Source organism: Calidris pugnax, unplaced genomic scaffold (assembly GCF_001431845.1).
Source record: "Calidris pugnax isolate Ruff unplaced genomic scaffold, ASM143184v1 scaffold17, whole genome shotgun sequence".
NCBI lineage: Eukaryota > Metazoa > Chordata > Aves > Charadriiformes > Scolopacidae > Calidris > Calidris pugnax.
Window position 1 is genome coordinate 2,969,627 of NW_015090794.1, and position 23,866 is coordinate 2,993,492.

The 23,866-nt window shown below is 44.4% G+C and overlaps 1 protein-coding gene and 1 long non-coding RNA gene across 4 annotated transcripts in view; one reads left to right on the forward strand and one right to left on the reverse strand.

Moving 5' to 3' along the window:
- Positions 1–315: 315 nt before the first annotated feature.
- Positions 316–4,653, forward strand: LOC106884808. Its single transcript, XR_001411291.1, has 2 exons — positions 316–1,079; positions 1,229–4,653. It is a non-coding gene; the product is annotated as an uncharacterized LOC106884808 (long non-coding RNA).
- Positions 4,654–4,669: 16 nt separating this feature from the next.
- Positions 4,670–23,866, reverse strand: part of ZNF598 (zinc finger protein 598) — a 29,903-nt gene continuing 10,706 nt past the window's right edge. The window contains exons 2-12 of one of the 3 annotated variants that reach the window (XM_014936422.1): positions 20,829–20,941; positions 19,135–19,264; positions 15,618–15,829; positions 14,885–15,102; positions 13,257–13,374; positions 11,951–12,129; positions 10,617–10,686; positions 9,221–9,984; positions 8,082–8,217; positions 7,236–7,380; positions 4,670–6,946 (exon numbers count right to left, since the gene is read on the reverse strand). In XM_014936422.1, coding sequence (XP_014791908.1) covers positions 6,599–6,946; positions 7,236–7,380; positions 8,082–8,217; positions 9,221–9,984; positions 10,617–10,686; positions 11,951–12,129; positions 13,257–13,374; positions 14,885–15,102; positions 15,618–15,829; positions 19,135–19,264; positions 20,829–20,941 — 2,433 coding nt within the window. In that variant the 3' untranslated portion in view covers positions 4,670–6,598. Of the gene's footprint in view, positions 6,947–7,235; positions 7,381–8,081; positions 8,218–9,220; positions 9,985–10,616; positions 10,690–11,950; positions 12,130–13,256; positions 13,375–14,884; positions 15,103–15,617; positions 15,830–18,905; positions 18,967–19,134; positions 19,265–20,828; positions 20,942–23,866 lie in introns of those variants that run through there. The other 2 variants (XM_014936421.1, XM_014936423.1) reach the window with 2 other exon arrangements.

The following is a 23,866-nucleotide window of genomic DNA, read 5'->3' on the forward strand; positions in this document are numbered from 1 at the left end:
GAAAAAAAAAAATCCAACCAGGTGTTCCAAACTTAGCTTAGGATGTGAGCGGCGTGGGGGGCGGGCACAGCGGGTTGGGGGTTATGTTAAATATCCAGATTGCTTCTATGCTTCGACAGGGTTCTGGTTGAGGATGTAAAAAAGTTCCTGTTGGAGACCGGAAACCAATTCAGCAATAGTTGGCTGCTAATTAGGAATAGCCTTTTTTTCAGCAGAAAATACGGCGTGTTGCAGTTCCACCTCTTCACCGAGGCAGTTGGGAAAGTTTGCAAATTTATAAGTAGTTTCTGGTTGGCAGCGCTGAGCACTAATTAGGAATAGCCTTTTTTTCAGCAGAAAATACGGCGCGTTGCAGTTCCACCTCTTCACCGGGGTTTGGGAAAGTTTGCAAATTTACAAGTAGTTTCTGGTTGGCAGCGCTGAGCACTTAACGCTCAAACTCAGAGCTGCCAACACAAAAAGGGGTGGGTGTCTCAGCGACTCAAAGTCCAAGTCAATTAGGAGTGGCGTTGAACTTGTATTTTTGTCCTGGGAGCAGCCACCATCTGCCATCAGCTGCAGCAGGACCTCAGGTGTGGAGGTGGGGTTCACCCCGCGGTCTCTAGGAATGAGAAATTCAGAGAATTGCAGAGACTTTAGAGGCCGTTGAAGTCCATCATGTGAGGGCTCACGGCCCCGTGTGTTTGCAAATAGTGGGAGAAAAGAGTGAATGAGAAACGCCTGGGAAAGAGGCTGAGTTTCGGTTTTCAGCGGCAAAATTCCTGCCTTCTCAAAAAGAACTCAAGGAGCAAAATCCAGTAGCTCCTTGTCAGCAGCCTGCCTGCTCTCCCCGCCTGCCTGCCTGCGTGGTGGCAGCCATCTCAGCTGTTTGTCACTAAGGACTGAGCAAAGGAGCTGAAACTTGAATTCCTGACCACCTCGGTGGCAGCTCCATCCTTGGAGGTCCCCGGCTCCTGGGGGGCTGGGGTTTCCCCTTGCCGCTTTATGCCGGCAAAAGCTGCCCTGCTGCCTTCTGACCTCGTGACAAGCAATAGTTCCTGGACTGCCCCAGCTCTCCTTGTAGCAAAACCATCCAGCAGGTTTGGGTTTTTTTGGCGGGGGGCTGGCGAGCCGGGGTTTCCCCTTGCCGCTTTACGCCGGCAAAAGCTGCCCTGCTGCCTTCTGACCTCGTGACAAGCAATAGTTCCTGGACTGCCCCAGCTCTCCTTGTAGCAAAACCATCCAGCAGGTTTGGGTTTTTTTGTTGTCATCATTAACACAGCTCATTTCTGCTGCTAAATTGCAAATAAATGCATGAATTAATAAGCAGCAAATCTCATCAGGAGCAGTCATTATCAGTGACAAAGTGCATTGCCTGTCTCCCCTATGGTTCAGGCCGGGTTAAAACGGGGATTTGCTGAGTTCCTCCCCCCTCTCCTGGCAGCACCGGAGCCCCTGGAGCTGCACGGGGGATTTTCCAGGCAGCGTTTCCCAACCTGGACACTTGTTGGTGCTTGGTGGCACCGAGACCTGCTGTCCCCACCACGGGCTTGGCCAACTGTGCCAGCAGAGGCGATGTCTTTGGACACTTCTGCACCTGCCTCGAGGTCCAAACACTGTTGGGGTACGTAGTGTCCAGCTGCCTGGCCCTGCTGCCCGCAGCGGAGGCAGGAGCACGAGCAGGAGGATGCTGCACTGCTTTATTGGAGGTGTCACCTGCTCAGCTAATGCAAGGAGCAAAGAAGAGGTGACCCAGGGACATCTGCCGGTGGCCCCTGCCGGCAGGGCTCGGTGAACAGTGAGACATCCTTGCATTAAGTAGACCAGGGACACCCAACCCCCAGTAGGGTATAAGCTGAAATTAATTATGTGACCCTTGCGATTTTTCTAGAGTCAGTCTTGCTGGGAAAAAAAGGCGAAGGATTTTTAACACAGGGTACGGTAGAACTGTAGCAATATTTTCCTTAGAGGGAACACTGAAATTTTAGCAGCACAAACAGTACTTGTGTTAATATTTTAGCGAAATTATAATCAATTTAAATGTTTAAATTGATTGTATGTGAGATAATGTTTGTTCAGTACATTGTATTTTTTCTAACTATATAACTGTTCCAGAGTTTCCTTGTAACCGTAACGACCTAAAGCTCTGTCTGACTGCGGGACGTGTCCTGACCCCTGGTGTAACCATGCTCAATATTACAACATCTGAATGTACGCACCGAGGCCTGCATTGCCTTTCTTTCCTCCCCCCCACTCCCACCCCCCCGGCGGTGGGATGCAGAAGGGGCACACACGCACACCCCACGCACGCCCTCACGCCGTCCCCACCTTAAGAGCAGCAACGGTGAAACGGGGACCACCTCAGCACCACTTCACCCCCACCCCGGCCGAGGCACCCTTGTTCTTCTCAAGGTCAGCAGCTTTTTACAGCTCCCCAAAAGTCAGTATTACCCTGTGTCTTGCCGTCGGCACGGTCAGCGTGCGAGGACCTGGCTGCGTTTTGCTGGGCAGGAGAGGAAGAGGAGGAGGAGGAGGAGAAGGAGGAAGGGGCTTGGGCACCTGAGAGGTTTCCTAGCAGCAAAAAGGCAGGACAGATTGCTCCTTGATTAAGCTGGAGCCAGGAATAACGTGTCCGGCCACACCAAGGAAGCTTAACCCTGCTCCCTCTGCCACCAAAGATGTCAGTCCCCATCAGTGGCACAGAGGACATCCCTGCCAGGGTGGCACAGCGAAGGATGGGATCCACAGGGCAGGCAGCACCTACGGGCAGGCAGCCCGCAATTGCCATATTTTTTTCCAGGCACTAGCAATGGGTTTATGTTCGGAGTCGCCGAGGCTGTGTCATTAAGCTGTAATTAACATGGTACCGCGCTGCCCCAGACACACACGCCTTGGACCGAGCATTTGCCCATCTTGAACTAAAACCATTTTCTGGTTCCTTGGCTGTCACCCAGTGCCCGTGTAGCCCCCCAGCCCTCGAGGCTGAATTCAGACATGTTGGGGGCAGGATGAGTGTCCCCCAGCCTGCCCAGCCGTGCTCCCCGCTGTAGGAAACCCCTCTTTTTGCCAGCCCCCCCAGATGCCAGCAGTGCCCTGCATCATTTGTAGCACAGCGGCGTGTCCCCAACTCGTCAGGCAGACTAAGTGTGTACAGGTGTGGGCTGTAGCTGAATATAACCCTACAGGCTTCTGGTTAGAGAATTAGATCCATGGCTGTGATAACTGTAGTGTATTCTTTGGGGTTCAAGTATTCGTAACATCATCCTTCGTACTTCTTTCCCCTGTGGTTTTTCCCTCCCTGCTCATTCACCCTGTGTACAGCAGCTTTCCTTGTAGCCCTCCAGACCAGGTCCCAAGAGCACGTCGGGACCGTGCTGTGACCCTGTCCCTCACCAGCCACTGCCCCCACTCTGTCCTCACAACCTCTCAGTATCTCCCCTCTCCTCCTCGAGAGCGCAGAAGCCCAGCAGAAGCCTGCTGCTCTCAGGCTGGCGTCCCAAAAGCTTCTGCACAGCGTTAGCACTGAATTTGGGTGTAAAGAAGAAGAGTCCAAACAACCCTGGAGCTTCCCTGGAGATGTGTTCTCCCACATCACCTCGCTCCGAGAGGTTCTGGTGTCACACCAGGTTCTTTCTCGGCACCCAAGTTAACCACATCACGGGTTTTGCATATTTATTTTAAGCATATTAAAAGATTTGAAAGAATTGGAAATTTTTTTTCCAACATTTTAAGCTATTCCTAGCGAAGTGGGAGTTTTGCTTAAATGCTAGTTATTAAAAAGATCTCCCCCCATTACATGCTTCTGTCTCTCAGGCAGCTTGAGCAGAGCCCTCCCGCTGCCCCCTCTACATGCACTTGGGGTTTCACTGGCTCTTCTGTGGGGACACAGTGGGATGAGCTTCCCAGCAGTTCATACTACAACAGCGAGTGACACCTACAGCATTTCTTTGCTACTTGTGTCAACCAGCAATTCTTCTGTCACCTCCCTCTCTCTCCACAACCACCCACCCCCAAATGGCATACGGCTGGCTCTTCGTTAAGGCCACTTAAAACGAAGCTAAGTGTGGTCATTGTGTATTTGTTATTAAATGACACCATTACGTCTGGTGGGGTGGGTGTTTCTCTGGATACAAGCTGCTGTACATATTTGCAGACTTTCCTCCAGCCCCCTCTGTGTTCCCGCAGCGCCCTGGGGGGAGCAGCTGGGTCTAGTTCCACTCTGGTTTATTCCCAATACTTTTCTAGGGAGCAGGTTGAGGCTGCAGGTGGCAGAAGCCCCTTTCCCAGCACCAGGGAGGCTCAAAACCCAGCCTTCGCTGTCTCAACTTGAAACCCGAGTTCAGCTGCCTGCGTTTTGTTGCAATACGCATTTAAAACCTCAGATTCTTTAAGAGTTTTAATATCAAACCGATACCAAATGTGGTTTGCGACTTTCAGTTTCTCTGCAGATACCTCTGTATAAGCAGACCGCTTCCAAGAGTTGCAGTTGTCACTAATCTTACGTGCATTGTAGTATAAAGTGGACTGTGTATGGAAATAAGTTTAAAATGTTTACAACTTTTGTATATATTATATATATAAAAATATCTTTTGAGAGAACAATCTGTGACTATGTATTTTCAGTGTCCGTGTACCAACTGCAACTTATTTTCAATAAAGAATTAAAAAAATGAATAGAAGCGGCCTGAAAAAAATTTGGTAATACTTTATTTAATCAGGTGAGCACAAGGAAACTGCATCATCAGGCTAAAGAGATCGATTGCCTGGAGGGAAAACTTACAGCAGCGCCCGCCCAGTGGGAAACCACAAATCTGCTAACGGCAGAAATTAACTGAAATCACGGGAAGACGTTAAGATGCTCCTGCAGAGAATGTGCATTTCATTTCCCTGGAACTTGACAAAGCAAAGGAAGAGAGAGGGAGGAAGAGCTGACACCGTAGATCCAGTGGTGGTGGTGTCATGGGTGCTACAACCCCACTCTGCTCCGGAGGAACCTGACTCGAAGCAGGAAGAGGGAAGCGTTACTACTCGTCACGTTATTTCATGCATTATTTTGTTTTTTTTTTTTTTAATATAAAAACAGCCATGCAGCCAAATAATCCTCCCCAGCCCCGCTGGCAGGGCCTGCAGCCTGGCCCCTGCGCTGAACACCACACCTTCAGGTATTCAAAACAAGTCTTAATTATTTGGAAAAGGAAACCAAAAGCACTTTGCAGCCTGACAGCAAGCAAAAAAAAAAAAAAACAACCAAAAATAAAAGGTATAAGGCAAGGAAAAAACTTTGTGTAGCCAGGACTAGCTCTGCAGCAGTACTCTGAGCTCGATTTCATAGAAATGATGCTTATATAAAAGCAGTGTTTTGTCACTAAAAATTACATAAATTAATTTCAACTTTATTCCTACATGTTAAAAATAACTAAACCTGGTCTGCCAGGATGGGAGAGAATCTGAGACTGAACTGCAGCCGTGGAAGTGCACGGCGGGGAGGTCTCTGGTCACTCTGTCACCTCACAGCTGCTGAACACATCCCCCTCGTGTCTCCAAGAGGTGGAATTTGGAGATGCCGAGCAACCATCGTAAGCAAAGCTACTCCAGACCGGTATCACCAAGGGAGGGACAGGATGGCAACGCTCCATCCAGTCTGAACAAATCATCCTTGTTAGTGCAGACCACTGTAAACAGATAAATGCACTTAAAGGCACTGCAGATAAACACGGTCAGTGATCAGCAGCATTTAATGTCCCAAGATGCTGTTGTCTGGAGCTACCACCATTAATACATCCAAGAAATTAGAAACATGGCAGTCATTAAATAAAATTACCGTGAAGGGTGCTTTACGGGAAGTAAAGCCTTAATGTTATTACTCTACATGCAGTGCTACAAAAGAAGTTTCTTTAAAGAACATATTACATAAAAAGGTCAGAGGCAACTTCAAATCTCACGGTCAACTAATCGCACAGATCAGTCCAATTCTTCAAGTAGTAGAATTAATTCCGTGTTCAGAGGGGAATTTTCTTTGCTCTATGAGCAGCCCCATGTTCACAGACACACACGGCCCCAACGGTCTTAACTCACCAGCGAGTAGCATCTTTGCTGCACCTTTGTACCCCTGACTACTGTGATCTCCACGGTCACAGAAATAGCACAAAAAAATAATAATAATAATCAGAATATTATAAGGGAAGCCATTTTTTGCTTCCTTTCATTTCAGTGATTCTTAATTTTCCCCCACCCCCCCCTCAAAAAAAAAAAGAAAGAAAAAACCCAAAGCAGATGCTTATTCCCCTATTGTGTCCCCTGTCAGTCTTCAGATCAGAAAGTATTTTCCCCAGCTATTGCATGTTACAGGAGAAAGGTGGCCCTCTGCCTGCCCACCCTGCCCTTTCAGCCTAATTCTACTCAGGCATTTTGGAAGCTCAGACTTTGGATGTTAATTAGCTACGGCGCAGTCCAGTGATCCCTTTGCACAGTATTTATGAACAGCACTGAGAGGGCTCTCTAAGAGTTACCTGACTACTCAGCTGGCACCGGCTCTCAGCCACACTACGCTGCCAAACCTCATCCCAAAAAGTGCATATTCATAGAGAGAGAGAGACTCTTTTATTGGCCTTCAGGAAAGCTAACTGATGATTCTGCTGATTGCTTGTAGGGAAGGGAACTCCTCGTCCTCGATATGCAAAGCTTTATGGGTGACAACGTCCTGCTGAGTCAGCACTTGCTTACACGTCGGGCAGATATAGCAGTCGAGATCAGAGTTGGAGTCCGTCTGCCAAACATTCTTTTTGTTCTTTTTGGATTTGTTTGAGCTTTGTTTTTCTTTGATTCTGAAATCATTGTGAGCAGAAAGCAGTTCTTGTTGCTTAACTGTGTCCGGCAACAACACCAACAACTCGTTAAAAATTTTCTTGAAGTTATCTCCAAGCAGTTCTCGGCAACTTTTGTAATACTGTGCTGCAGAAATCAGCCCCTTCAGTGAAAAGAGAATTGGAATAATTAGAAAAAAAAAAAAGTATTTTAAAAAAATCCCACTGGGATTCACCTTCTCCCAGGCCACATCATCCTCACTGCTTTCACTCCACCCTCACTGCTTTTTTGCTACCTTAGCACTAGAGAAGAGCAACAGTGTTGGCAGAGAGGGGGGCAAATAAATAAAATCTCTATTTAGTCCACTCACCAACAGCAAAGAGCGACAGAGGCAGGACATGAACTGAACAGAGAGGAAGGTTTTGGTTATCCCAAGGGTCGTGCCCACTCACCTGTCTGAATTGCCCAGAATGAGTTTTAAATTTATTGAACTTGGACTCATCGCTTTGAAGAAATTCTTTAATAGATTGTATCAGCTGAATGTTCCTTTGCTGAAAGTTTTCAGGTATCAAGTATGATCCGTGAGAGGGTTTTGGCCTGCGTTTGAAAAGACCAAAAGTGATTTTGACATCGCTTGTGTCATGCAAAGTTGCTGTGGGATATATATCATACGGTTATTCTCTCCTATAGGATGGATTCCTTTTCCCCACCCAACTCCACACGCAATTACAATAAGCAGCAAACATGTATCTTGACAGAACGTGTCCTGTGGGGTTCCAGCTTTACCTAGACAGATTATTTAAAATGCAACTTTAACTTAACCAGCTGTTTTGTAAGCTGGGTTCACTGAAAAGATGTGAGCAACAAAGACTGCACCATGAATAAAACCAAACAAATTAATACAGGTGACTGTATTAAACTTAGACAAGTTTTCCACTCCTCTTTTTTTGCACAAAGTAATTTCTCTTGCCCCAAAGGGCCCTGGCCAGAGGCCAGTTGAAAGATCAGAGCAACAAAAGCATTTACAGGTCACCAAGGAAAATGTGCTTCTGCACCTTGCTTCTGGGACTCAGAATCAATGGAAAGGTTAAGAAATACATTGAAGCTGCAGATTTCCAAATAAATCTAGAAAAGACAGAAGCCTGCAAAGGCCACAGGAATCATGAAGCATCTGGCCTCCGCGGTGGCAACTGTTTAAAATAATCCCTCAGAGTATTTCACGCGCTGCTTGAAGCCCATATGACATAACAGAGATGTTAATGTGTGAAGTAACTTGAACTCAAAGGACTTTTACTTACTCTTTCAAAGATGTAGTGACAGGTTCAGAGATATTGGTAGATGGAATAACAGCAAAACCTGGAGGGGGTTTACTAACAGGCACCGACAGTCCTGGAGGCGGAGGAGGACTCTTTAATAGCACCACAGTGTTAAAGCCTAAATGAAAGCAGAGAACGGGCAGGAAGTTAGAACATGGATCTGTGACACCCACATATCACTGTCTAAAATTAACACCAGTGGTGTGACGGACTCTCCAGAGGCACTAAGAAGTAAGAATCAGCAGTGCAGATATCACCACATTGGAAAACACCTAAAAATTAGAGGTGGAAATCTGTTGCCTTAGCAGTCAGGTCAAGAAGCACTTCAGAGTGGCTGATGTCACTCTACAGAGAAAGCACTTTTAATTTACTTTTTCAATAGAAAATAATCTTAAAAATAACCACCAACCCAACACTCAAACTCACAATAAAAAACACTTCTACATTATTAAAGTGAACAGAAATCACTCCAGAAGTGAGAACAGCATAGTACTTCTAGCAGACTCCACCCAGCACTAGCTGCAGAGCAGCACAGAACAGAACAGCTAGGCATCTCCTGACATGGTGTTACTTTGATTAAAACCACCATAAGTCATGTTTTTTGCTACGTTAGTCCAGTTTTACAAGATTATGGCACCACTAAAAGCAAGGGCATTAAACCTCTGCAAACACAGAACAAAAGTGACCAATCAAACCAACTGACAAGTACCAGCAGGCAGAGGTCAGAGCTAAAGAGAGACTCCCTTTGCCTGCAGCAGTTCCCAAACTAGATCTTAAAGCACAAAAGCAGAGATATGTGTCAGCCGTGACTCATCAGAAAAGCAGTGACAGGTAAAGACCAGCTGCTTGTCTGTGAGCCACCCCGGAGAGCAAACACCTGCAGCTGCACAGAGCAGAGTTCTCCAACGTTTCCACCGCTTCAACCGTGATTTACAAAGGACTTTCAAGCCTACCTGTGTCCCCCCAGACTGTCGTTTTAAACTTCAAAGGCTAACCTAGCACACGGTGGCTAAACTGCTCCTCACAGGAGAGCCAGAAAGAGCAGTTTCTACATCTCATCCACATGCCACGTTTCTCCAAGCTGCCTCCAAGCAGAGCTGGCCGTGTCCCATGGCACTTACCTGGTGGCGGGGGCATTCTAGCTGATCCTGAGCTCCCAAGGGCTGGGAAATCTTCCTGAGGTAAAGGGCATTTGTTAGTCACTGTGGGCTTTTTAAGGCCAGGGGGCTCTTTGGGTGTACTACAGATCCCTAATGATTTTTCCGAATGACCATTCATGACGGTTGTGGATCTGTCAGGGGCGTGAAGAGCAGAGGATGCATTTGATGTCCTCTCTGCTTCTGGCAGCTTTTCAGTAGATGACCTGGGCAACGACGTCTCCTGTGAGAGGTGGGGGGACGACGGTCTCTGCTTCTCAACCCCCATCTTCTTTTTCTTGCTCACTTTTGTAAAAGTTTGTGAGGTAGAAGCTGCCAGCAAGGACGACACGTCAAACATTGTTGGTGTGTTTCTGATCTCCTGGGTTGTCAACCCGCTACCACCATCTTCATCATCTGACTGAGAGAGTTTATTGCTCTTCTTACTTCCTTTAGTGCTATTCAAAGAGGATGGTTTTTTGGCTATCTGGTTTACACAGGGGTTGCTAATGGCTTTGACCACATTTTTACTGGAACCATTGTTCCATGCAGACGTGATGTTAGTTACTGTTTTATTGTTAGGCCTCATTTTGGACACCAGGGCTGGAAAATCCTCCTCTTGGAAAGCTGTTTTCTTTGCAGTCGCTGTATATGTCAGAGAAATCCCAGAAGAGATGGTGGGTGCTGGAGAGGATGACAAGCTTGGGAAATCTTCCTCTTTAAGCTTAACCGCTGCCAGCTGGGCAGAGCTGCAAGAAAGGAAAAGCTTAGACCCTTACAATGGTGCTGCAGAGGCAGCACAACTCCGAGGGGCAGGAGGAGCTCCACACCCATCTGCACCCTTCCTCAAACTATCCCTGAGGGCACCACAACTGCCCAAACTGTCGACAGGATGCAAATGCATGAGGCTTGTAAACTGTGTCTGGGATGGGTCTCCTCAAAGAAGTCCCACAAGCCTTGCTGTGTTGTCTGTAATGTCTCAGTACAACTTGACCAGCAAGCTGGACACGCACGTTCTAGCTCCACGTCCTGCAGAAACACCATTCTAATCATCACCCATTTCAGGAGATAATGGATTTTAAAGCTCACAGCGTACAGCTCCTGCAAGATAAACTATCAAGTTACAAATGGATGGAATTGAGAATATTGAGAATTTCCCTGAAACTACACCAGCAAAAGATCAAGCTGTGAACTGCAGCAACAACCAAAGCCCTTCGTGCAGGTGTCTTAGCACAAAAACAGCTTGAGGAAGAGGGGGGCCAGGGCAGGGAGGAAGCATTTGTAATTTAAGTAATCTGTAAAATTATTTTCTCCAGAAATGCAGAACATAAATAAGTTTCTAAAGGTGCTCTCTCATTGCTGCAGCCTTGCACAAACTTACCCTTGTAGGGGTCCCACTGCTGAACCAATTGCTGGAAAGTCATCTTGGCTTAAAGCGCCGTTAGCAGCTGCTTCTTTTGGAGTATTGACCAAAAAAAAAGAGCAAAGAAATGTTTTCAACTAAAATCCATTCATTTCAGAGTGGAAGCTATCAATGAACACGACAGCAGCATTAACAAGTTCCTATTTTCAGCAGCTGATGATGTCACTAACTGTGACATTCCAAAAGGACAATTTAAATCATGTATCACTCTTTCCTTCAATTAACTGCATTCACCATTACGTCATCGCATAGTGACTGTAGCTTACAGGAAATTCATGACACATGAGCAAAACATAAGTACTTTGTGAGGGAGCCCTCCAGAGATGGAGATGCCAATGCCCCCAGCTGTCTGCTCCAGGCTTCTACCCGAGGTTGGCACTCAGGTGCTCACACAGGGTCAGGATGCTCATCAGAGCATCTAAGGAATGCTGATGCTTCACTCAGAAAGCTGTTGCTCTTGGAAAGTTGCTCCTCCGAGCTGTTCATCACACCTCTGCTGCACAGATGCCCAAGCTGCTCAGCAATTAGCTCCTGGGCAGTCATGTTACATTGAAACATTACTCATTCCTAATTTAGATTTGCCTCAAAATCCAAATCCAGTGCTGTGGACTGGAGCAGTTCATGGACAGATTGGTAACAGCTTTGGCATGGATGCAGCAAAAGCTGGGCATGCAGCTGGGGGAGATAACCCTGCCCATCATCCCCAACTGAGCTGCACCCATTAACCAAACAGAGCTCTCAGTTCATAATGAAAGTGTATAATCTTTAAGGGGGAATTCTGTTGTAGGAGCAATAAAACAGTGGAAAATGGATGTGGAGCAACAGTAATATCAAAACACCACTGCATCATATTTATTTGTCCCAGACCGCATGTGGTTCAAAACAATTAAAGGTTTGCTTTCACCCAGTATTCCCTTTACAGGGAATAACTTATTCTCAAACAAGGGGAAACTCGGCTGAAGCATCACAATAGATGAGTTTGTGCATGTCAGAGTAGGAAAGGGCCCATTCTTAGACTACACTGATTTGGATGGAACATCACATATAGCATCGTTCGTTAATTGCATTTGATATTTCTACCCAGCTCCTTTTTGAGCATAACCTGCTGCAGGAATCCCAGCCCACTCAAGACAGATTTCACTGCAAATCCACGTTGCTGGACAACGATTCTGCACAGCTCTATCTACGTCCACCAGCTTTTGAGAACAACACGTGGCACCCCCTGCTTTTGCCAGGCTGATCTCCAGATCCACCACCTCTCCCTGCAGCTGCAGAACGTGTCCAACACTAACCTGTAACATCATTTGAAGACCTGGGCAGACGCTTGGAGCTGAGCACGTCAGAGTCCCTCAAGTCCTCCTTTTTACCCCTGCTGCTGTCATCTTTGTCTTCTACCCGTTTTTTCTCTTCTTGCCGTTTGGCTGCCACGGACGCCCTGACTGCTGCTGCAACGTCTCTGTCTTCTTCTTCCCTACAGGACAAGGCAGATTTTGTCGGTCAAACAGAAAGGATAACCCAGCAGCTTTGTCTCTCTCCAGCTCTCACCTCTCCAGTGTCAGCTCTGTCCCTGATCTTGTGCTGCCACCTGCTGAGAAGGCTAAAGCAAACCCACTGCTCCAATATGCCCTGGCACGGGCTGGTGAGTGAGACAGGCAACATTCACTCCCTGGATTTGCAAATTCTGCGTGTGGTAATAACAATCCAAGCCAGAATAAACTGGGGTGAACTGGGAGAGACGGTACCAAGGATGCACGGGGACACTCATCTCTCCCATTCATTCCCAAACGTATGGAATCACACTTGTAGGCCCCAGTAATTCTTGGAAACATGGTTTGTCACGAACTCTCAACACATGCACCATCCACATGCGACACAACATAGAAGTGTTTAGAGATGGACTTCTTCCCCCCGTGAAATCACCAGGAATGAACCAGCCAACCGTCCGGAGAGAAAAAGAAGAAAAATAGATGTGCAGTATGTACAAAGCACTCGGGTCTCGTGTGGATGAAGAGACATAGAAATGCAAAATTTCATTTCAATACTTAACCCTCTTCTTACTCCAAAGCACTCAGTCTGGCCACACAGAGATCTGTTAGTTCAATGAAAAGCATGGTCCTTAGAACAGGAACTTCATGATTACCCAGACCAAAAAGTCCATTAGACCTGCAAAGACTTGGCACTTACTTCAGAAAATCCTATTCAGAAAAGTTAGCATAAAAATAATTGTTGAAAATAATTTAGGATTCTGAATTTGTTTAACCCACAGTTGAAGATTATATTGTTTGCTTCCTGTGTCAAGTCCAGAGAGCTGGAACTTCACACAAAATAATTTCACTTTGACCAAGCATGTAGTTGGCACCCAGGCTTAGGCTGAAAGCCAGTTCTACTCTCAACTAAGGATTTACTATGGAAGCTTCCAAATTTTGTACCTACTTCCTTCCTACTGGTCCACCAAAACATTGTTAATTTTCTCAACTAAGGAAGCTTCCAAATTTTGTACCTACTTCGTTCCTACTGGTCCACCAAAACATTGTTAATTGGTAAGTCAAAACCAACACTAAGCAGCAACAGAAATCCACAAAATGTTGTTCTACTCACCTCTTATATCTCCAGCTGCCTCTTCTGTTTTGCTGACTTCCTCGGCCACCCAATCTGCCTGCCCTCCCTTGCCTGTTATACCTGTCAACCTCTTCATAGTCCTCTCCACCTATAACACCTAAACAGGAGGGATGGTTGATTACTTTCAAAATTAATTCTTTCATCTGGGCATCAAACTATGCCTGAAAAAAGCAAAAATATACTAGTACAAACAAATCTAACTTGATTTCTTTCTAATGGTTAGGTAATCTATATAACCTTGCTAAATTAAAATACATTTTACAGTATATTGGTTGGTTGTATTGTAACCCGTGATGAGAGTTTTGAGTAATTTTGTGTTTATGTAGGAGATCTCTACATACAGTTCCACGCAGCAGAAAAAGTCCTATGTATGTTAATCTCTGCACTCCTAAGTGAATACGCCACTCTGGTCTCATGCTCCATGTTCATCACTACTTTGCATTAACTGTAATCTAAGTCATTCACATAATTACAAATTGGAGAAGAAAGTCAGCAGTTTTTCTAAAATTATATATCATCATTAAAGTTTTCATCTTGGCATCAAACTATGCCTGAAAAAAGCAAAAAATTCTTTCATCTGGGCATCAAACTATGCCTGAAAAAAGCAAAAAATATACTAGTGCAAACAAATCTAACTTGATTTCTTTCTGATGAAAGAATCTATATAGCCTTGCTAAATTAAAATACATTTTACAGTATTATACTAGTACAAACAAATCTAACTTGATTTCTTTCTAATGGTTAGGTAATCTATATAACCTTGCTAAATTAAAATACATTTTACAGTATATTGGTTGGTTGTATTGTAACCTGTGATGAGAGTTTTGAGTAATTTTGTGTTTATGTAGGAGATCTCTACATACAGTTCCACGCAGCAGAAAAAGTCCTATGTATGTTAATCTCTGCACTCCTAAGTGAATACGCCACTCTGGTCTCATGCTCCATGTTCATCACTACTTTGCATTAACTGTAATCTAAGTCATTCACATAATTGGAGAATACAAATTGGAGAAGAAAGTCAGTAGTTTTTCTAAAATTATATATCATCATTAAATGCACGTGGGGGGGAAAAATAATTGTAAAACAATTAGGTAGGAAGAGACCTCTGGATGTCATCTGCTCTATCCCCTCACTCAAGGCCAACTCTGAAACTACATTAGGTTGCCGGCATATGTGGGGGAAAAATAGTTGTAAAACAACTTAGGTAGGAAGAGACTTCTGGATGTCATCTGCTCTATCTCCTCACTCAAAATAAGGCCAACTCTGAAACTACATTAGGTTGCCCAGAGCCCTGTCCAGTCAAGTTCTGATTATCTTCAAGGACAAACTACAACCCGTCAGGGTCCTGTTGCAGGGCTTGTCCACCCTCTTCATAAAGAACTTCTTCCTGGCTAGGCCACCAGATGCTCTTCCCAGAGCCCTGTCCAGTCAAGTTCTGATTATCTTCAAGGACAAACTACAACCCGTCAGGGTCCTGTTGCAGGGCTTGTCCACCCTCTTCATAAAGAACTTCTTCCTGGCTAGGCCACCAGATGCTCTTGAAAACCCTCAAAGCAGTAAGAATGAATACATTTCTGTCCTCCACCTCATTCCTCAGCCACGCTTACCCTCGTTCCTCCTCTGGTGCCTGGGGGCGTAGTTGAACTGAAGGTCTATCTGCCGGTTCTGCCTGGCCTCTGCCCTGTTCTTGCTGTGGAAGGCCGTTTTGTGCGCTTTATAGTCGATTTCCGTGCGGAAAGCGTGGGTGAACTGCTCTGTGCTGCACCGACCCTCCTCACAAAGGAAGTGCTTTTCGCGGAAGTGTTCACGAAGGTATTCATAATCACTGGAAAGAGAAAAGAGGCTGAGCTGCAACCTTCCCAACGTACCCTACTAATGGCTACTCTTAGAAGATGAAGACAAGCCCGGGTGGTTGGTTCTTTCTTTATCCCCCAGGCAAGCTTTCCAGCTGAAACCACTTGTGTACAGTCAACACAGACCTTAATGCACCATCCCAGATGTTAAACTAAACCTTCTGCCTGATACTCATCACATCCAGCTGTGTGTAAGGCATGGATTTCATTAAAGAAAATTTACTTTAGAGTATTAGTCAACACACTCTAGGCATCTGCTGTCATGCTGCAAAACGTAACTTTTAACATTAATGAAAGAATCTTTAAAACATGAACAAGACAGAAAGTGATTATTGTGGCTGTTGGTTTGAGGAACAATGGAGATGCAGCCAACTTGCTCATATCCTTGCCCTCTGTCTTCAAGTATACCTCCCCCAAAATTCAAAGCAGATTCAATTTTTTCTCCAAACGTAAGCTACAGAAAAAGAAATAAACTGCATTCACAAACCTGTAGTATTCCTGAGCACCATCAGAGTCACAGAAGTGACAAAAATAATGATCTCGTCTTAGATGTTTCAGTAACTCATCATTATCCAAATAACGCTCATCACAAAATTTACAGAGGGGATGCCCACGATGAGAGGTGTCATCTGGATCCCCATGGATTCGGTGACGGGCCAGGTCCTTACGAGAATACCATTTCCGTTCGTAAGTAAAAATCTGAAGAGAAAAAATACAGATATGTATTACTTCTTTTAAACAGAGAACAAAAGGGAATAAACCAGGCTGTGCCCAGCTTGTTTGTTTGTAGGAGCGGAAGATTTGCTTCCGAAAGATGCAATTTGATAACCAACAGCTAAAATTTTCAGTGAACAGGAAACAAAATTCAAGTGATAGATCTAAATCAAATATAACTTGAATTTCACTCAGTTTGAGCACTGGAAGCAGATCTAATCCACTTTTTCCCTTTCACATTTTTTTGGGCGTATTAACATAATGCAATAAGCTTTAATATAATCTCTGGTGGGGAAAAAATCCTAAATATGTATTTATGAACACACAGGTTTTGCTTACTCAAATTAAAAAAAAAACATAAACCAGAAGTGAGGTGTTTTACTTTCCTCAGATAGGAACTACCCCAAGATAGCGACATACAAAGGATACAGCTGAGAGAACAAATTTTGCATTATAAGCCAAGCTTCTGTCCCTACTAACACGCGAGCTATTTTGGTAGGAAGGGTTCTGAAGATGCCAAAAAGATCCCCACAGCCCCGAGAACAGAATATCCTTTATTTCTCGCCTAGACACGGAGTGTTAACTCGTTCTGGGAACAGGTTCATTTGGCTTAGCTAGGGTTGACGGCCTGAAGCTTCTGCAAGTTTAAGGACTTCTTTTCAGTGGGTACAGGTACTATGGAACCTTTTTTCTGTGGCATAAAAATCCCTGCAGTGTTCTGAAACTAAGAGCCAACAAATTCTACTATTGTTTGTGAATTCTCTGGGAGAGACAATGACAAACAAGTTCCCATAGTGCTGGCAACTTCACCTGACCGTGGAAACAGCTCTTTAGCAGAGCTCAAAGGACACAGCGATGAAAAGAAGTGGCCTTGCCCTCCCCTGCCTTCTTCCCTTGAACTAACTCTAGTGATTGCACAGCCACAGAAAAGAGTCAAATCAGTTCCCTGCAAGCTATCGTTGCGGGAAGGGGGGAGAAAAAAGGATTAGTGTTCATTCAGGCCAAGGTGAGCACTTCTGGATCCTGTCCCTTGCAGCAGTAAACTGCAGTTCAGGTGGCATAAACCAACTGGCACCACAGGATAAATGCATTTCTCTGATTTGATACTTAATTGGTTTCAGAGAAAACACACACACATACAAAACTACGCGTGACAAGTTCTAAAAATACATGGTCGTGCACTAAATTCCCTCTTACAACAAGAAGAAATGCTGATGGCCATTAAACACAGAGGTCAGCAGCTCTAGAATTCATTTAACAGTAACTGCTGATTTGTCCAATGTGTAATTCAGAAATACAAAACCCGCTCTAAGGAAAGGTGGAATTCTGACTTTCAGACTGTGAAAAAAGCATCACCTGACATAAGTGAAATTTGGGTGAGATTAAAAAAAAAAGATGATGGTGGTGAGTATTTTAAGGCTCAATGCACATCATCTTTTCAGAAACAGATAACTCAGCTTTCCAGTAACTGTTTTATCTTTAGCAGGTTTTAAAATACATTATAAAACAGCCCCTGGTGACGTTCTACATGTGTACATCAAACACAGGGGACCTCAATTGCAGGCAACAGTGAGTTTCATTTTCCAATCAAGTCAACAAGACAGAGGAAATTTGCTCTAAATAAATGTGGTTTTGGCTGAGATGAAGCCGACTTTCTTACTAGGAAGTAGTACAATGTTATGCTTTGGATTTGGGATGAAAATAGTGTTGGTAAAACGCTGATGTGTTGGGTTGTTCCTAAGCAATCAAGGCCTTCTCTGTTCCTCGTATCACCCCACCAGTGAGCAGGCTGGGGAGTCACAAGAAATTGGGAGGAGACACGGCCAGGAGAGCTGACCTCAAATGACCATATGGAAAATGACCATATTCCACACTATATGATGTTGCACTCAGCATATAAAGCTGGGGGAAGAGGAGGAAGGCAGAGATGTTTGAAGTTATGGTGCTTGTCTTCCCAAGTACACATGATGGAGCCCAGCTTTTCTGGGGATGGCTGAACACCTGCCTGCCCATGGGAAGCAGTGGATGTCCTCCTTGTTTTGCTTTGCTTGCCTGCGTGGCTTTTGCTTTACCTATTCAACTGTCCTTATCTCAACCCAAGAGGTTTTTTCCCCCCTCACTTTTCTGATTCTCTCCCCCATCCAAACGTGGGGGTGCTGAGGGAGAGTTTTTTTCCCCTCACTTTTCTGATTCTCTTCCCCATCCAAACTTGGGGGTGCTGAGGGTGTTGAGCGAGCAGCTGCATGATTCTAGTTGCTGACTGGGGTCAAACCACGACAACAAATAAACAAGATAATGAAATATAATTATATTTCATTAAACCCGGAAGATGGATTCTCATCCTGTACATGATCCAACTGTAAATGCCATGTTGACTCTGATCTGAGAAATAAATCCATCACTCCACGATGCATTCTGCTTTCTGAACTGGCATCAATTATTGTCTTAAGTTACAGTTTTAACTTGTAAAGTAATTAAGAGAATAAGTCTTAATAGACATCAGATCTCTACCATCACAGTTGTAACAAAGTCTGCCTATGACTCAGGATTAACTTCCTATCAGACAGTGAGGGTTTGGTATTTACACACATTGTGGCAGAGGAGCTGACATCAGAAGGTTATTAATATGGTTGTGCTTAATTTAAAATATAATCCACTAAGAATCTTCTTGCCCTCTTCATTAATCAGTTTATGAAAGAAGACAGACTGAAAACAAAGCAACTAGGACACTGTCCTATCAGACAGTGAGGGTTTGGTATTTACACACATTGTGGCAGAGGAGCTGACATCAGAAGGTTATTAATATGGTTGTGCTTAATTTAAAATATAATCCACTAAGAATCTTCTTGCCCTCTTCATTAATCAGTTTATGAAAGAAGACAGACTGAAAACAAAGCAACTGGCCTCACTGCAAGCAGACAGATGAAACTTAAAAAAACCCAAACAAACATAAATCTGTGCTGTTCAGTCACCCTCTTCTTCCCACCTCCCCAGGTACTCTTGCAGGTGATATTAGGAAGCAGCCCCCCTTCCAAAGCATCAGAACATAGAACTAGCTCACCTTTAAGTGTTTAACACAGAGCTTGCAACAGAAGAGCTCATGCTGCTTCCTCATGTGCTGTTCCAGACTGGCCTCACTGCAAGCAGGCAAATGAAACTTAAAAAAACCCAAACAAACATAAATCTGTGCTGTTCAGTCACCCTCTTCTTCCCACCTCCCCAGGTACTCTTGCAGGTGATATTAGGAAGCAGCCCCCCTTCCCAAGCATCAGAACATAGAACTAGCTCACCTTTAAGTGTTTAACACAGAGCTTGCAACAGAAGAGCTCATGCTGCTTCCTCATGTGCTGTTCCAGATCTGCAAAGGTATTGAATGGCTTCGCATCTGGACACAAAGGGCATTCATGCTGCAGCAGCTTCCTAAGGGAAAAGAAAGATTTCCTAAAAATTATCTGATTCCCTCTCAGCAACCCAATACCTTTAGCCAAAAACAAATGTTCCATCAGTGGCAGAAGGCTGCATTTTTATAGCTCCCCCTGCAATTTGTAATGAGGTTAGTGTCCTGCTTATTCCAAGAATACTTTGTCATCTGTCAGGAGCAGAACAGAACCGAATTACACCGAGGCTTCAACTGTGAGAGAAGAGCTAAACAACCAAAGTACAAAATTTTGAATGGACTGTAACACATCCATGCAACACACCTCTCGCTTATTGAAGATCAGTTGATATATGCAATATTCACGTGCAATTTAATTACATTTTCTACTGTCAGAAACTGAACAATATAATGGGGGAGATAAAAAATTGTAACAGAAAAAGTAGGGGGGAGGCGGGGGAATAAAACAAACAAAACCCCCACAACGATTCCCAGCAAGAGCTGAGGACAGAGCACTGGTCTCAGCGGGAGACCCCGCTCCCTCACACCTGATTGCTGCCTGTGGAACTGTAAATTTCAGCAACTCTCCAGAAATCGTATCAGCAAAAAGCAATTCCCAGAGCTGGTGCGTAATTAATCAGAACTTGCTTCCAACCGATTCTGCTCCCTAAACCCAATTCCATAAATATGAACTCATACAAACTTGCAAAGGTATCAGCAAAGCTACATTCTTAGCCCAAATCAGGTTGGATATAGTGCATAGTTCTTCAAGAAAAAGGTACCACTGCCTGCATGGTTTCATCTTTTGTCACTCTTCTTTCCTTTTAACTGCTTTTAATTATCTTAAAGCCTCTCAATGAAGCACGTTATCAAAAATATTTTAAGAACAATATACTGATGCCACATTTTTTACTCTGCGTTGTTTTTTTACTTCACCCCTTTTCTCTCCCATTTTAGAATCAAGATCTTTGTGGGCAGACAAGGTTGCTCTTCTTTTCATATAATGTTTGGGGGTTGGAACTCGATCTCTAAGGTCCCTTCGTTGCTCTTCTTTTCATACAATGTTTGGGGGTTGGAACTCGATTTCTAAGGTCCCTTCCAATACTCTATGGTACAATTGGTTTTTCTTAGTCCTTATGCAGCACAGCAATAGATACAATTATGCTCTATGGTACAATTGGTTTTTCTTAGGCCTTATGCAGCACAGCAATAGATACAATTATAACAGTGATTGAGTCTTTACCAATTTCCAGAGCAGGTATGCAATAGATGAAAAGCCTTTCAGCAAGTTTGCTGTTGACAAAGAAGCAAAATGCAACTTTTGCTAACAAGGCAACGCTCCTGTATTATACATCGGTGAATCTAACGCTCCTGCCTCGAGGAGTTGCTCCCTTTGCCGACTGTGGTGCTGAGGGCTCACGCCAACCGCGCTGCTCCAGCCTCTTGTGCCACCAAAGCCACCTGCAGTGCACGGTGACTAATGTACACAGCACAGACTAATCTTCCCACAGAAGAAAACCACACGGTTGTACCAAAGCATGCGTTTCCTGCCACGTCACGCAGACAAGAACACGCTGGGTATGATACAGAAAGGATTCCAGTATCTACCTGTACAGTGCATAAACTTCTCCATCCATAAAATAAATGTCGTATTTCTTCTCATGCTGCAACTGGTTAAGTGCTATCGTGGAGAAAGACGTAAGCTTCCGTCCGAAGACAACCTGCAGGCAACACAACACAAGAATCAGAGAGAGCACATTGAGGTCACGTAGGTTTTGGGATTCCAGTTAAACTCCACAGCACAAACTGTGTTTGCCAGGGAACTCGCCACAGCCTGAAGCTTGGACAACACTTCAGAGCTCTCTGTCAGTCCCAGCTGCTCATCACCACCCCCAGTTACTGCCCCCACAGCTGCCAGCAAAGCCACTGTGACTGCTCCTTATCAGGTTCCAGCAAGTGAGCCAGCTTAGACAAAGGTGGATGAGACTAGCCTGGTCTTTGGATTTTGAACTAGATCAGGAAACCCTTTTATGGTATGTTTTGCTACCACAGCTGTGCTATGAGTAAACACCTTCAACCAACTCAACCCTCTCTGCAGCAAATGCCTGTCAAGAGCCCTGCATTCAGCTGCCTCCTGTCTCCTGGTAGGAGATCACACAGAAGCCTGGAGTCTGTAAGCACAAAGTGACACTACTTGGAGTCTGACTGGGAAACCACTATTTCTTCTTTCCCTAACTACCAGGAAAGCGAGAAGTAAAACACTATGTCACTTCTGAAATTATTTGTACCACATACCCCTTCTGAAGGAACCTGCTTGTTCACAGCTGCTCCCGTCAACCTCCAAGCAGCCTGGGTCTCACTGAAGCCATTTACGATATTACATCCCTCTTCAGAAGCCACCTACCACCGGTCTGCTCCAGCACACACTCCCAATTTGGGAAGTGCTGGGGTAGCAACAACATTTATGAAACAGCTGCACCAGTTCAGAAAGGCTGAGACACACAGAGTAATCACCTGATCATCTAGAAATACTTACAACCTTAATAAAACGGTTCAATTATATAATACACATGTAGTTTAGTCTTGTTGAATCACTCTTCCTCCCTTCTTGGGGTGAAATACCATGGAGTGAGTCTTTTTTTGACTGGTTTGGTAGGGTTTTTTTTAAAGCTTTCTTTCCAGTGGAGCTACTGTTAAGTTAACCAAAACAAAAAATATACCCAAGTTGCTGAAATATCAAGCTTAAAATAAAAAGAATACAAGTTTAAGTTTGTTGGATAAATGACAACTACCTCTAACTCCAATTATTTAAAAAAAAAAATCATTTTGGTGAAATTGTATTGACATTTCATTTCAGTTCGAAGTGAGTTTTAGAAGAGAGGAACGGACTGCTGAAAAGTAGATTTTATCACAGGATTCCAATACAATATTTCAGTTCAAAGTGAGTTTTAGAAGAGAGGAATGGACTGCTGAAAAGTAGATTTTATCACAGGATTCCAATACAATTTCCTACAGCAATTCCAAGAGCAATCTCACACATATGGGTAACAAACACACTGACAGATCCTCCGAGCTTCAATCAAGTATATGTCAGGGTTAGTTTACAGGTCAGCAAGTAATCCTTCCTAACTTCACTGCAACAATTATACATCACTGAAAGCACATATTACCATAACAAGTATATCCTGCTTTCTCTGCCATCATGTCCTCTGCTGCCACTCATCTTTACAGTTCTATTTCCTTGTGCATTCTGCTGTGACACTTACTAGTTCAGTCTACACTACTCTGTATGACACCAGCTGAGATTTGGTAGCATTGTACTTGCCTCTGCTAATTCCACGCACACTATGTAAATTAAGAGACACGATTTTAAGTCCTACATATACATTCAGTTCATTCACCAGCAGTTTTGGTGGGATTTATGCACTCCAGTATCTTTTTGTCTTTCCTTGGGGCATGGGGTGAACTGGCAGAACAGTATTATAGTGGCACTTAAAGACAAGGGGGGAAAAAAGATCAGAGCCATTAAAAATGGCCTTTCAGTCAATTATAATAAAAGGATCGTTTTAAACAGTTAAGAAAGGAAAGAGAAAGATGGCTGAACGAACCAAAGTTCAGGCCACATAATATAGTAATATTACAAAACTGAATAGCCCTTAAGATTAACAATCCATTTGTGACCCTGAGACAAGCAGGTTTAAGGAGGAAGAGTGACATCACAACTCGGTTCTTCCTAAGACAGGAGAAGCAGAGCAGCAGCTCCTCAGAGGATGATCAGAGATAAAATTACTTTCATAGAGTCTCTTTCTGTACACAGAGGCTACTCCTGTGCCAATAAGCTCAATCTAAAAAACCACATCGACCTTTCTGGCCTCCACAAAGTCTTAGGCACACAGCCTAAGATCTTCAATCCCTCCAACCATTTGAACAGTTTGAAAAGCAGCCAAAGCAAACAGTTTAATTGAGGTGGGGGGGTCTCCTTTTGCCAAGGGGAGAGCCCCCTCCCCCTGATATATTTGTTTAATTTCATTTCCTAAACAATCTCAGTGTATTTCTTTCAGTACTAGTACCAGTTGTTTTCTTCTTAAAGGTTTATGGGTTTCGTTTTTTTTTTCCCCAGCATGAGTTCTGCAAAAACAAATTAAAGTATGAGTATTTGTTTTTATAAAGAACCTTGAACAACTTTTCTTCCTGCAGCTCACTGCTGCGTGGAATCCTGGGCTCCCTCCACACAGCTGAGCCACAGCATCAGGGCAGCCTCCCCCGAGCTCTGCCACTGGGCCCGGCGCCTCGCCAGCAGGCCACGAGGAAAAGAGAAATCTATCAGAAAAATTAAAACTGAAGGGAAATTACTTTTTTTTTTTTTTTTAAGCGTACGCCCAAGAGGTGGCTCATGCTAACAGGAACCGGGGGCAAAGGCAGCATGGTGTGCTGGATGAGCAAACCCTGAAAGAATACAAAACACGCTCTCCCCCAAGCTTCAAATCAAGCCAGGATGGTAGAGTCACCCGCGATCACGTAATACCAACGCTGGAGAGCCAGCCTCGCTGATTCAAAAAAAAAAAAACCCACCAAAAAATATTCCTTTTAAATTCCATTTTCTTCATATTTTGCCTCAAACACACCACCACCACCCGCCTTCGCCG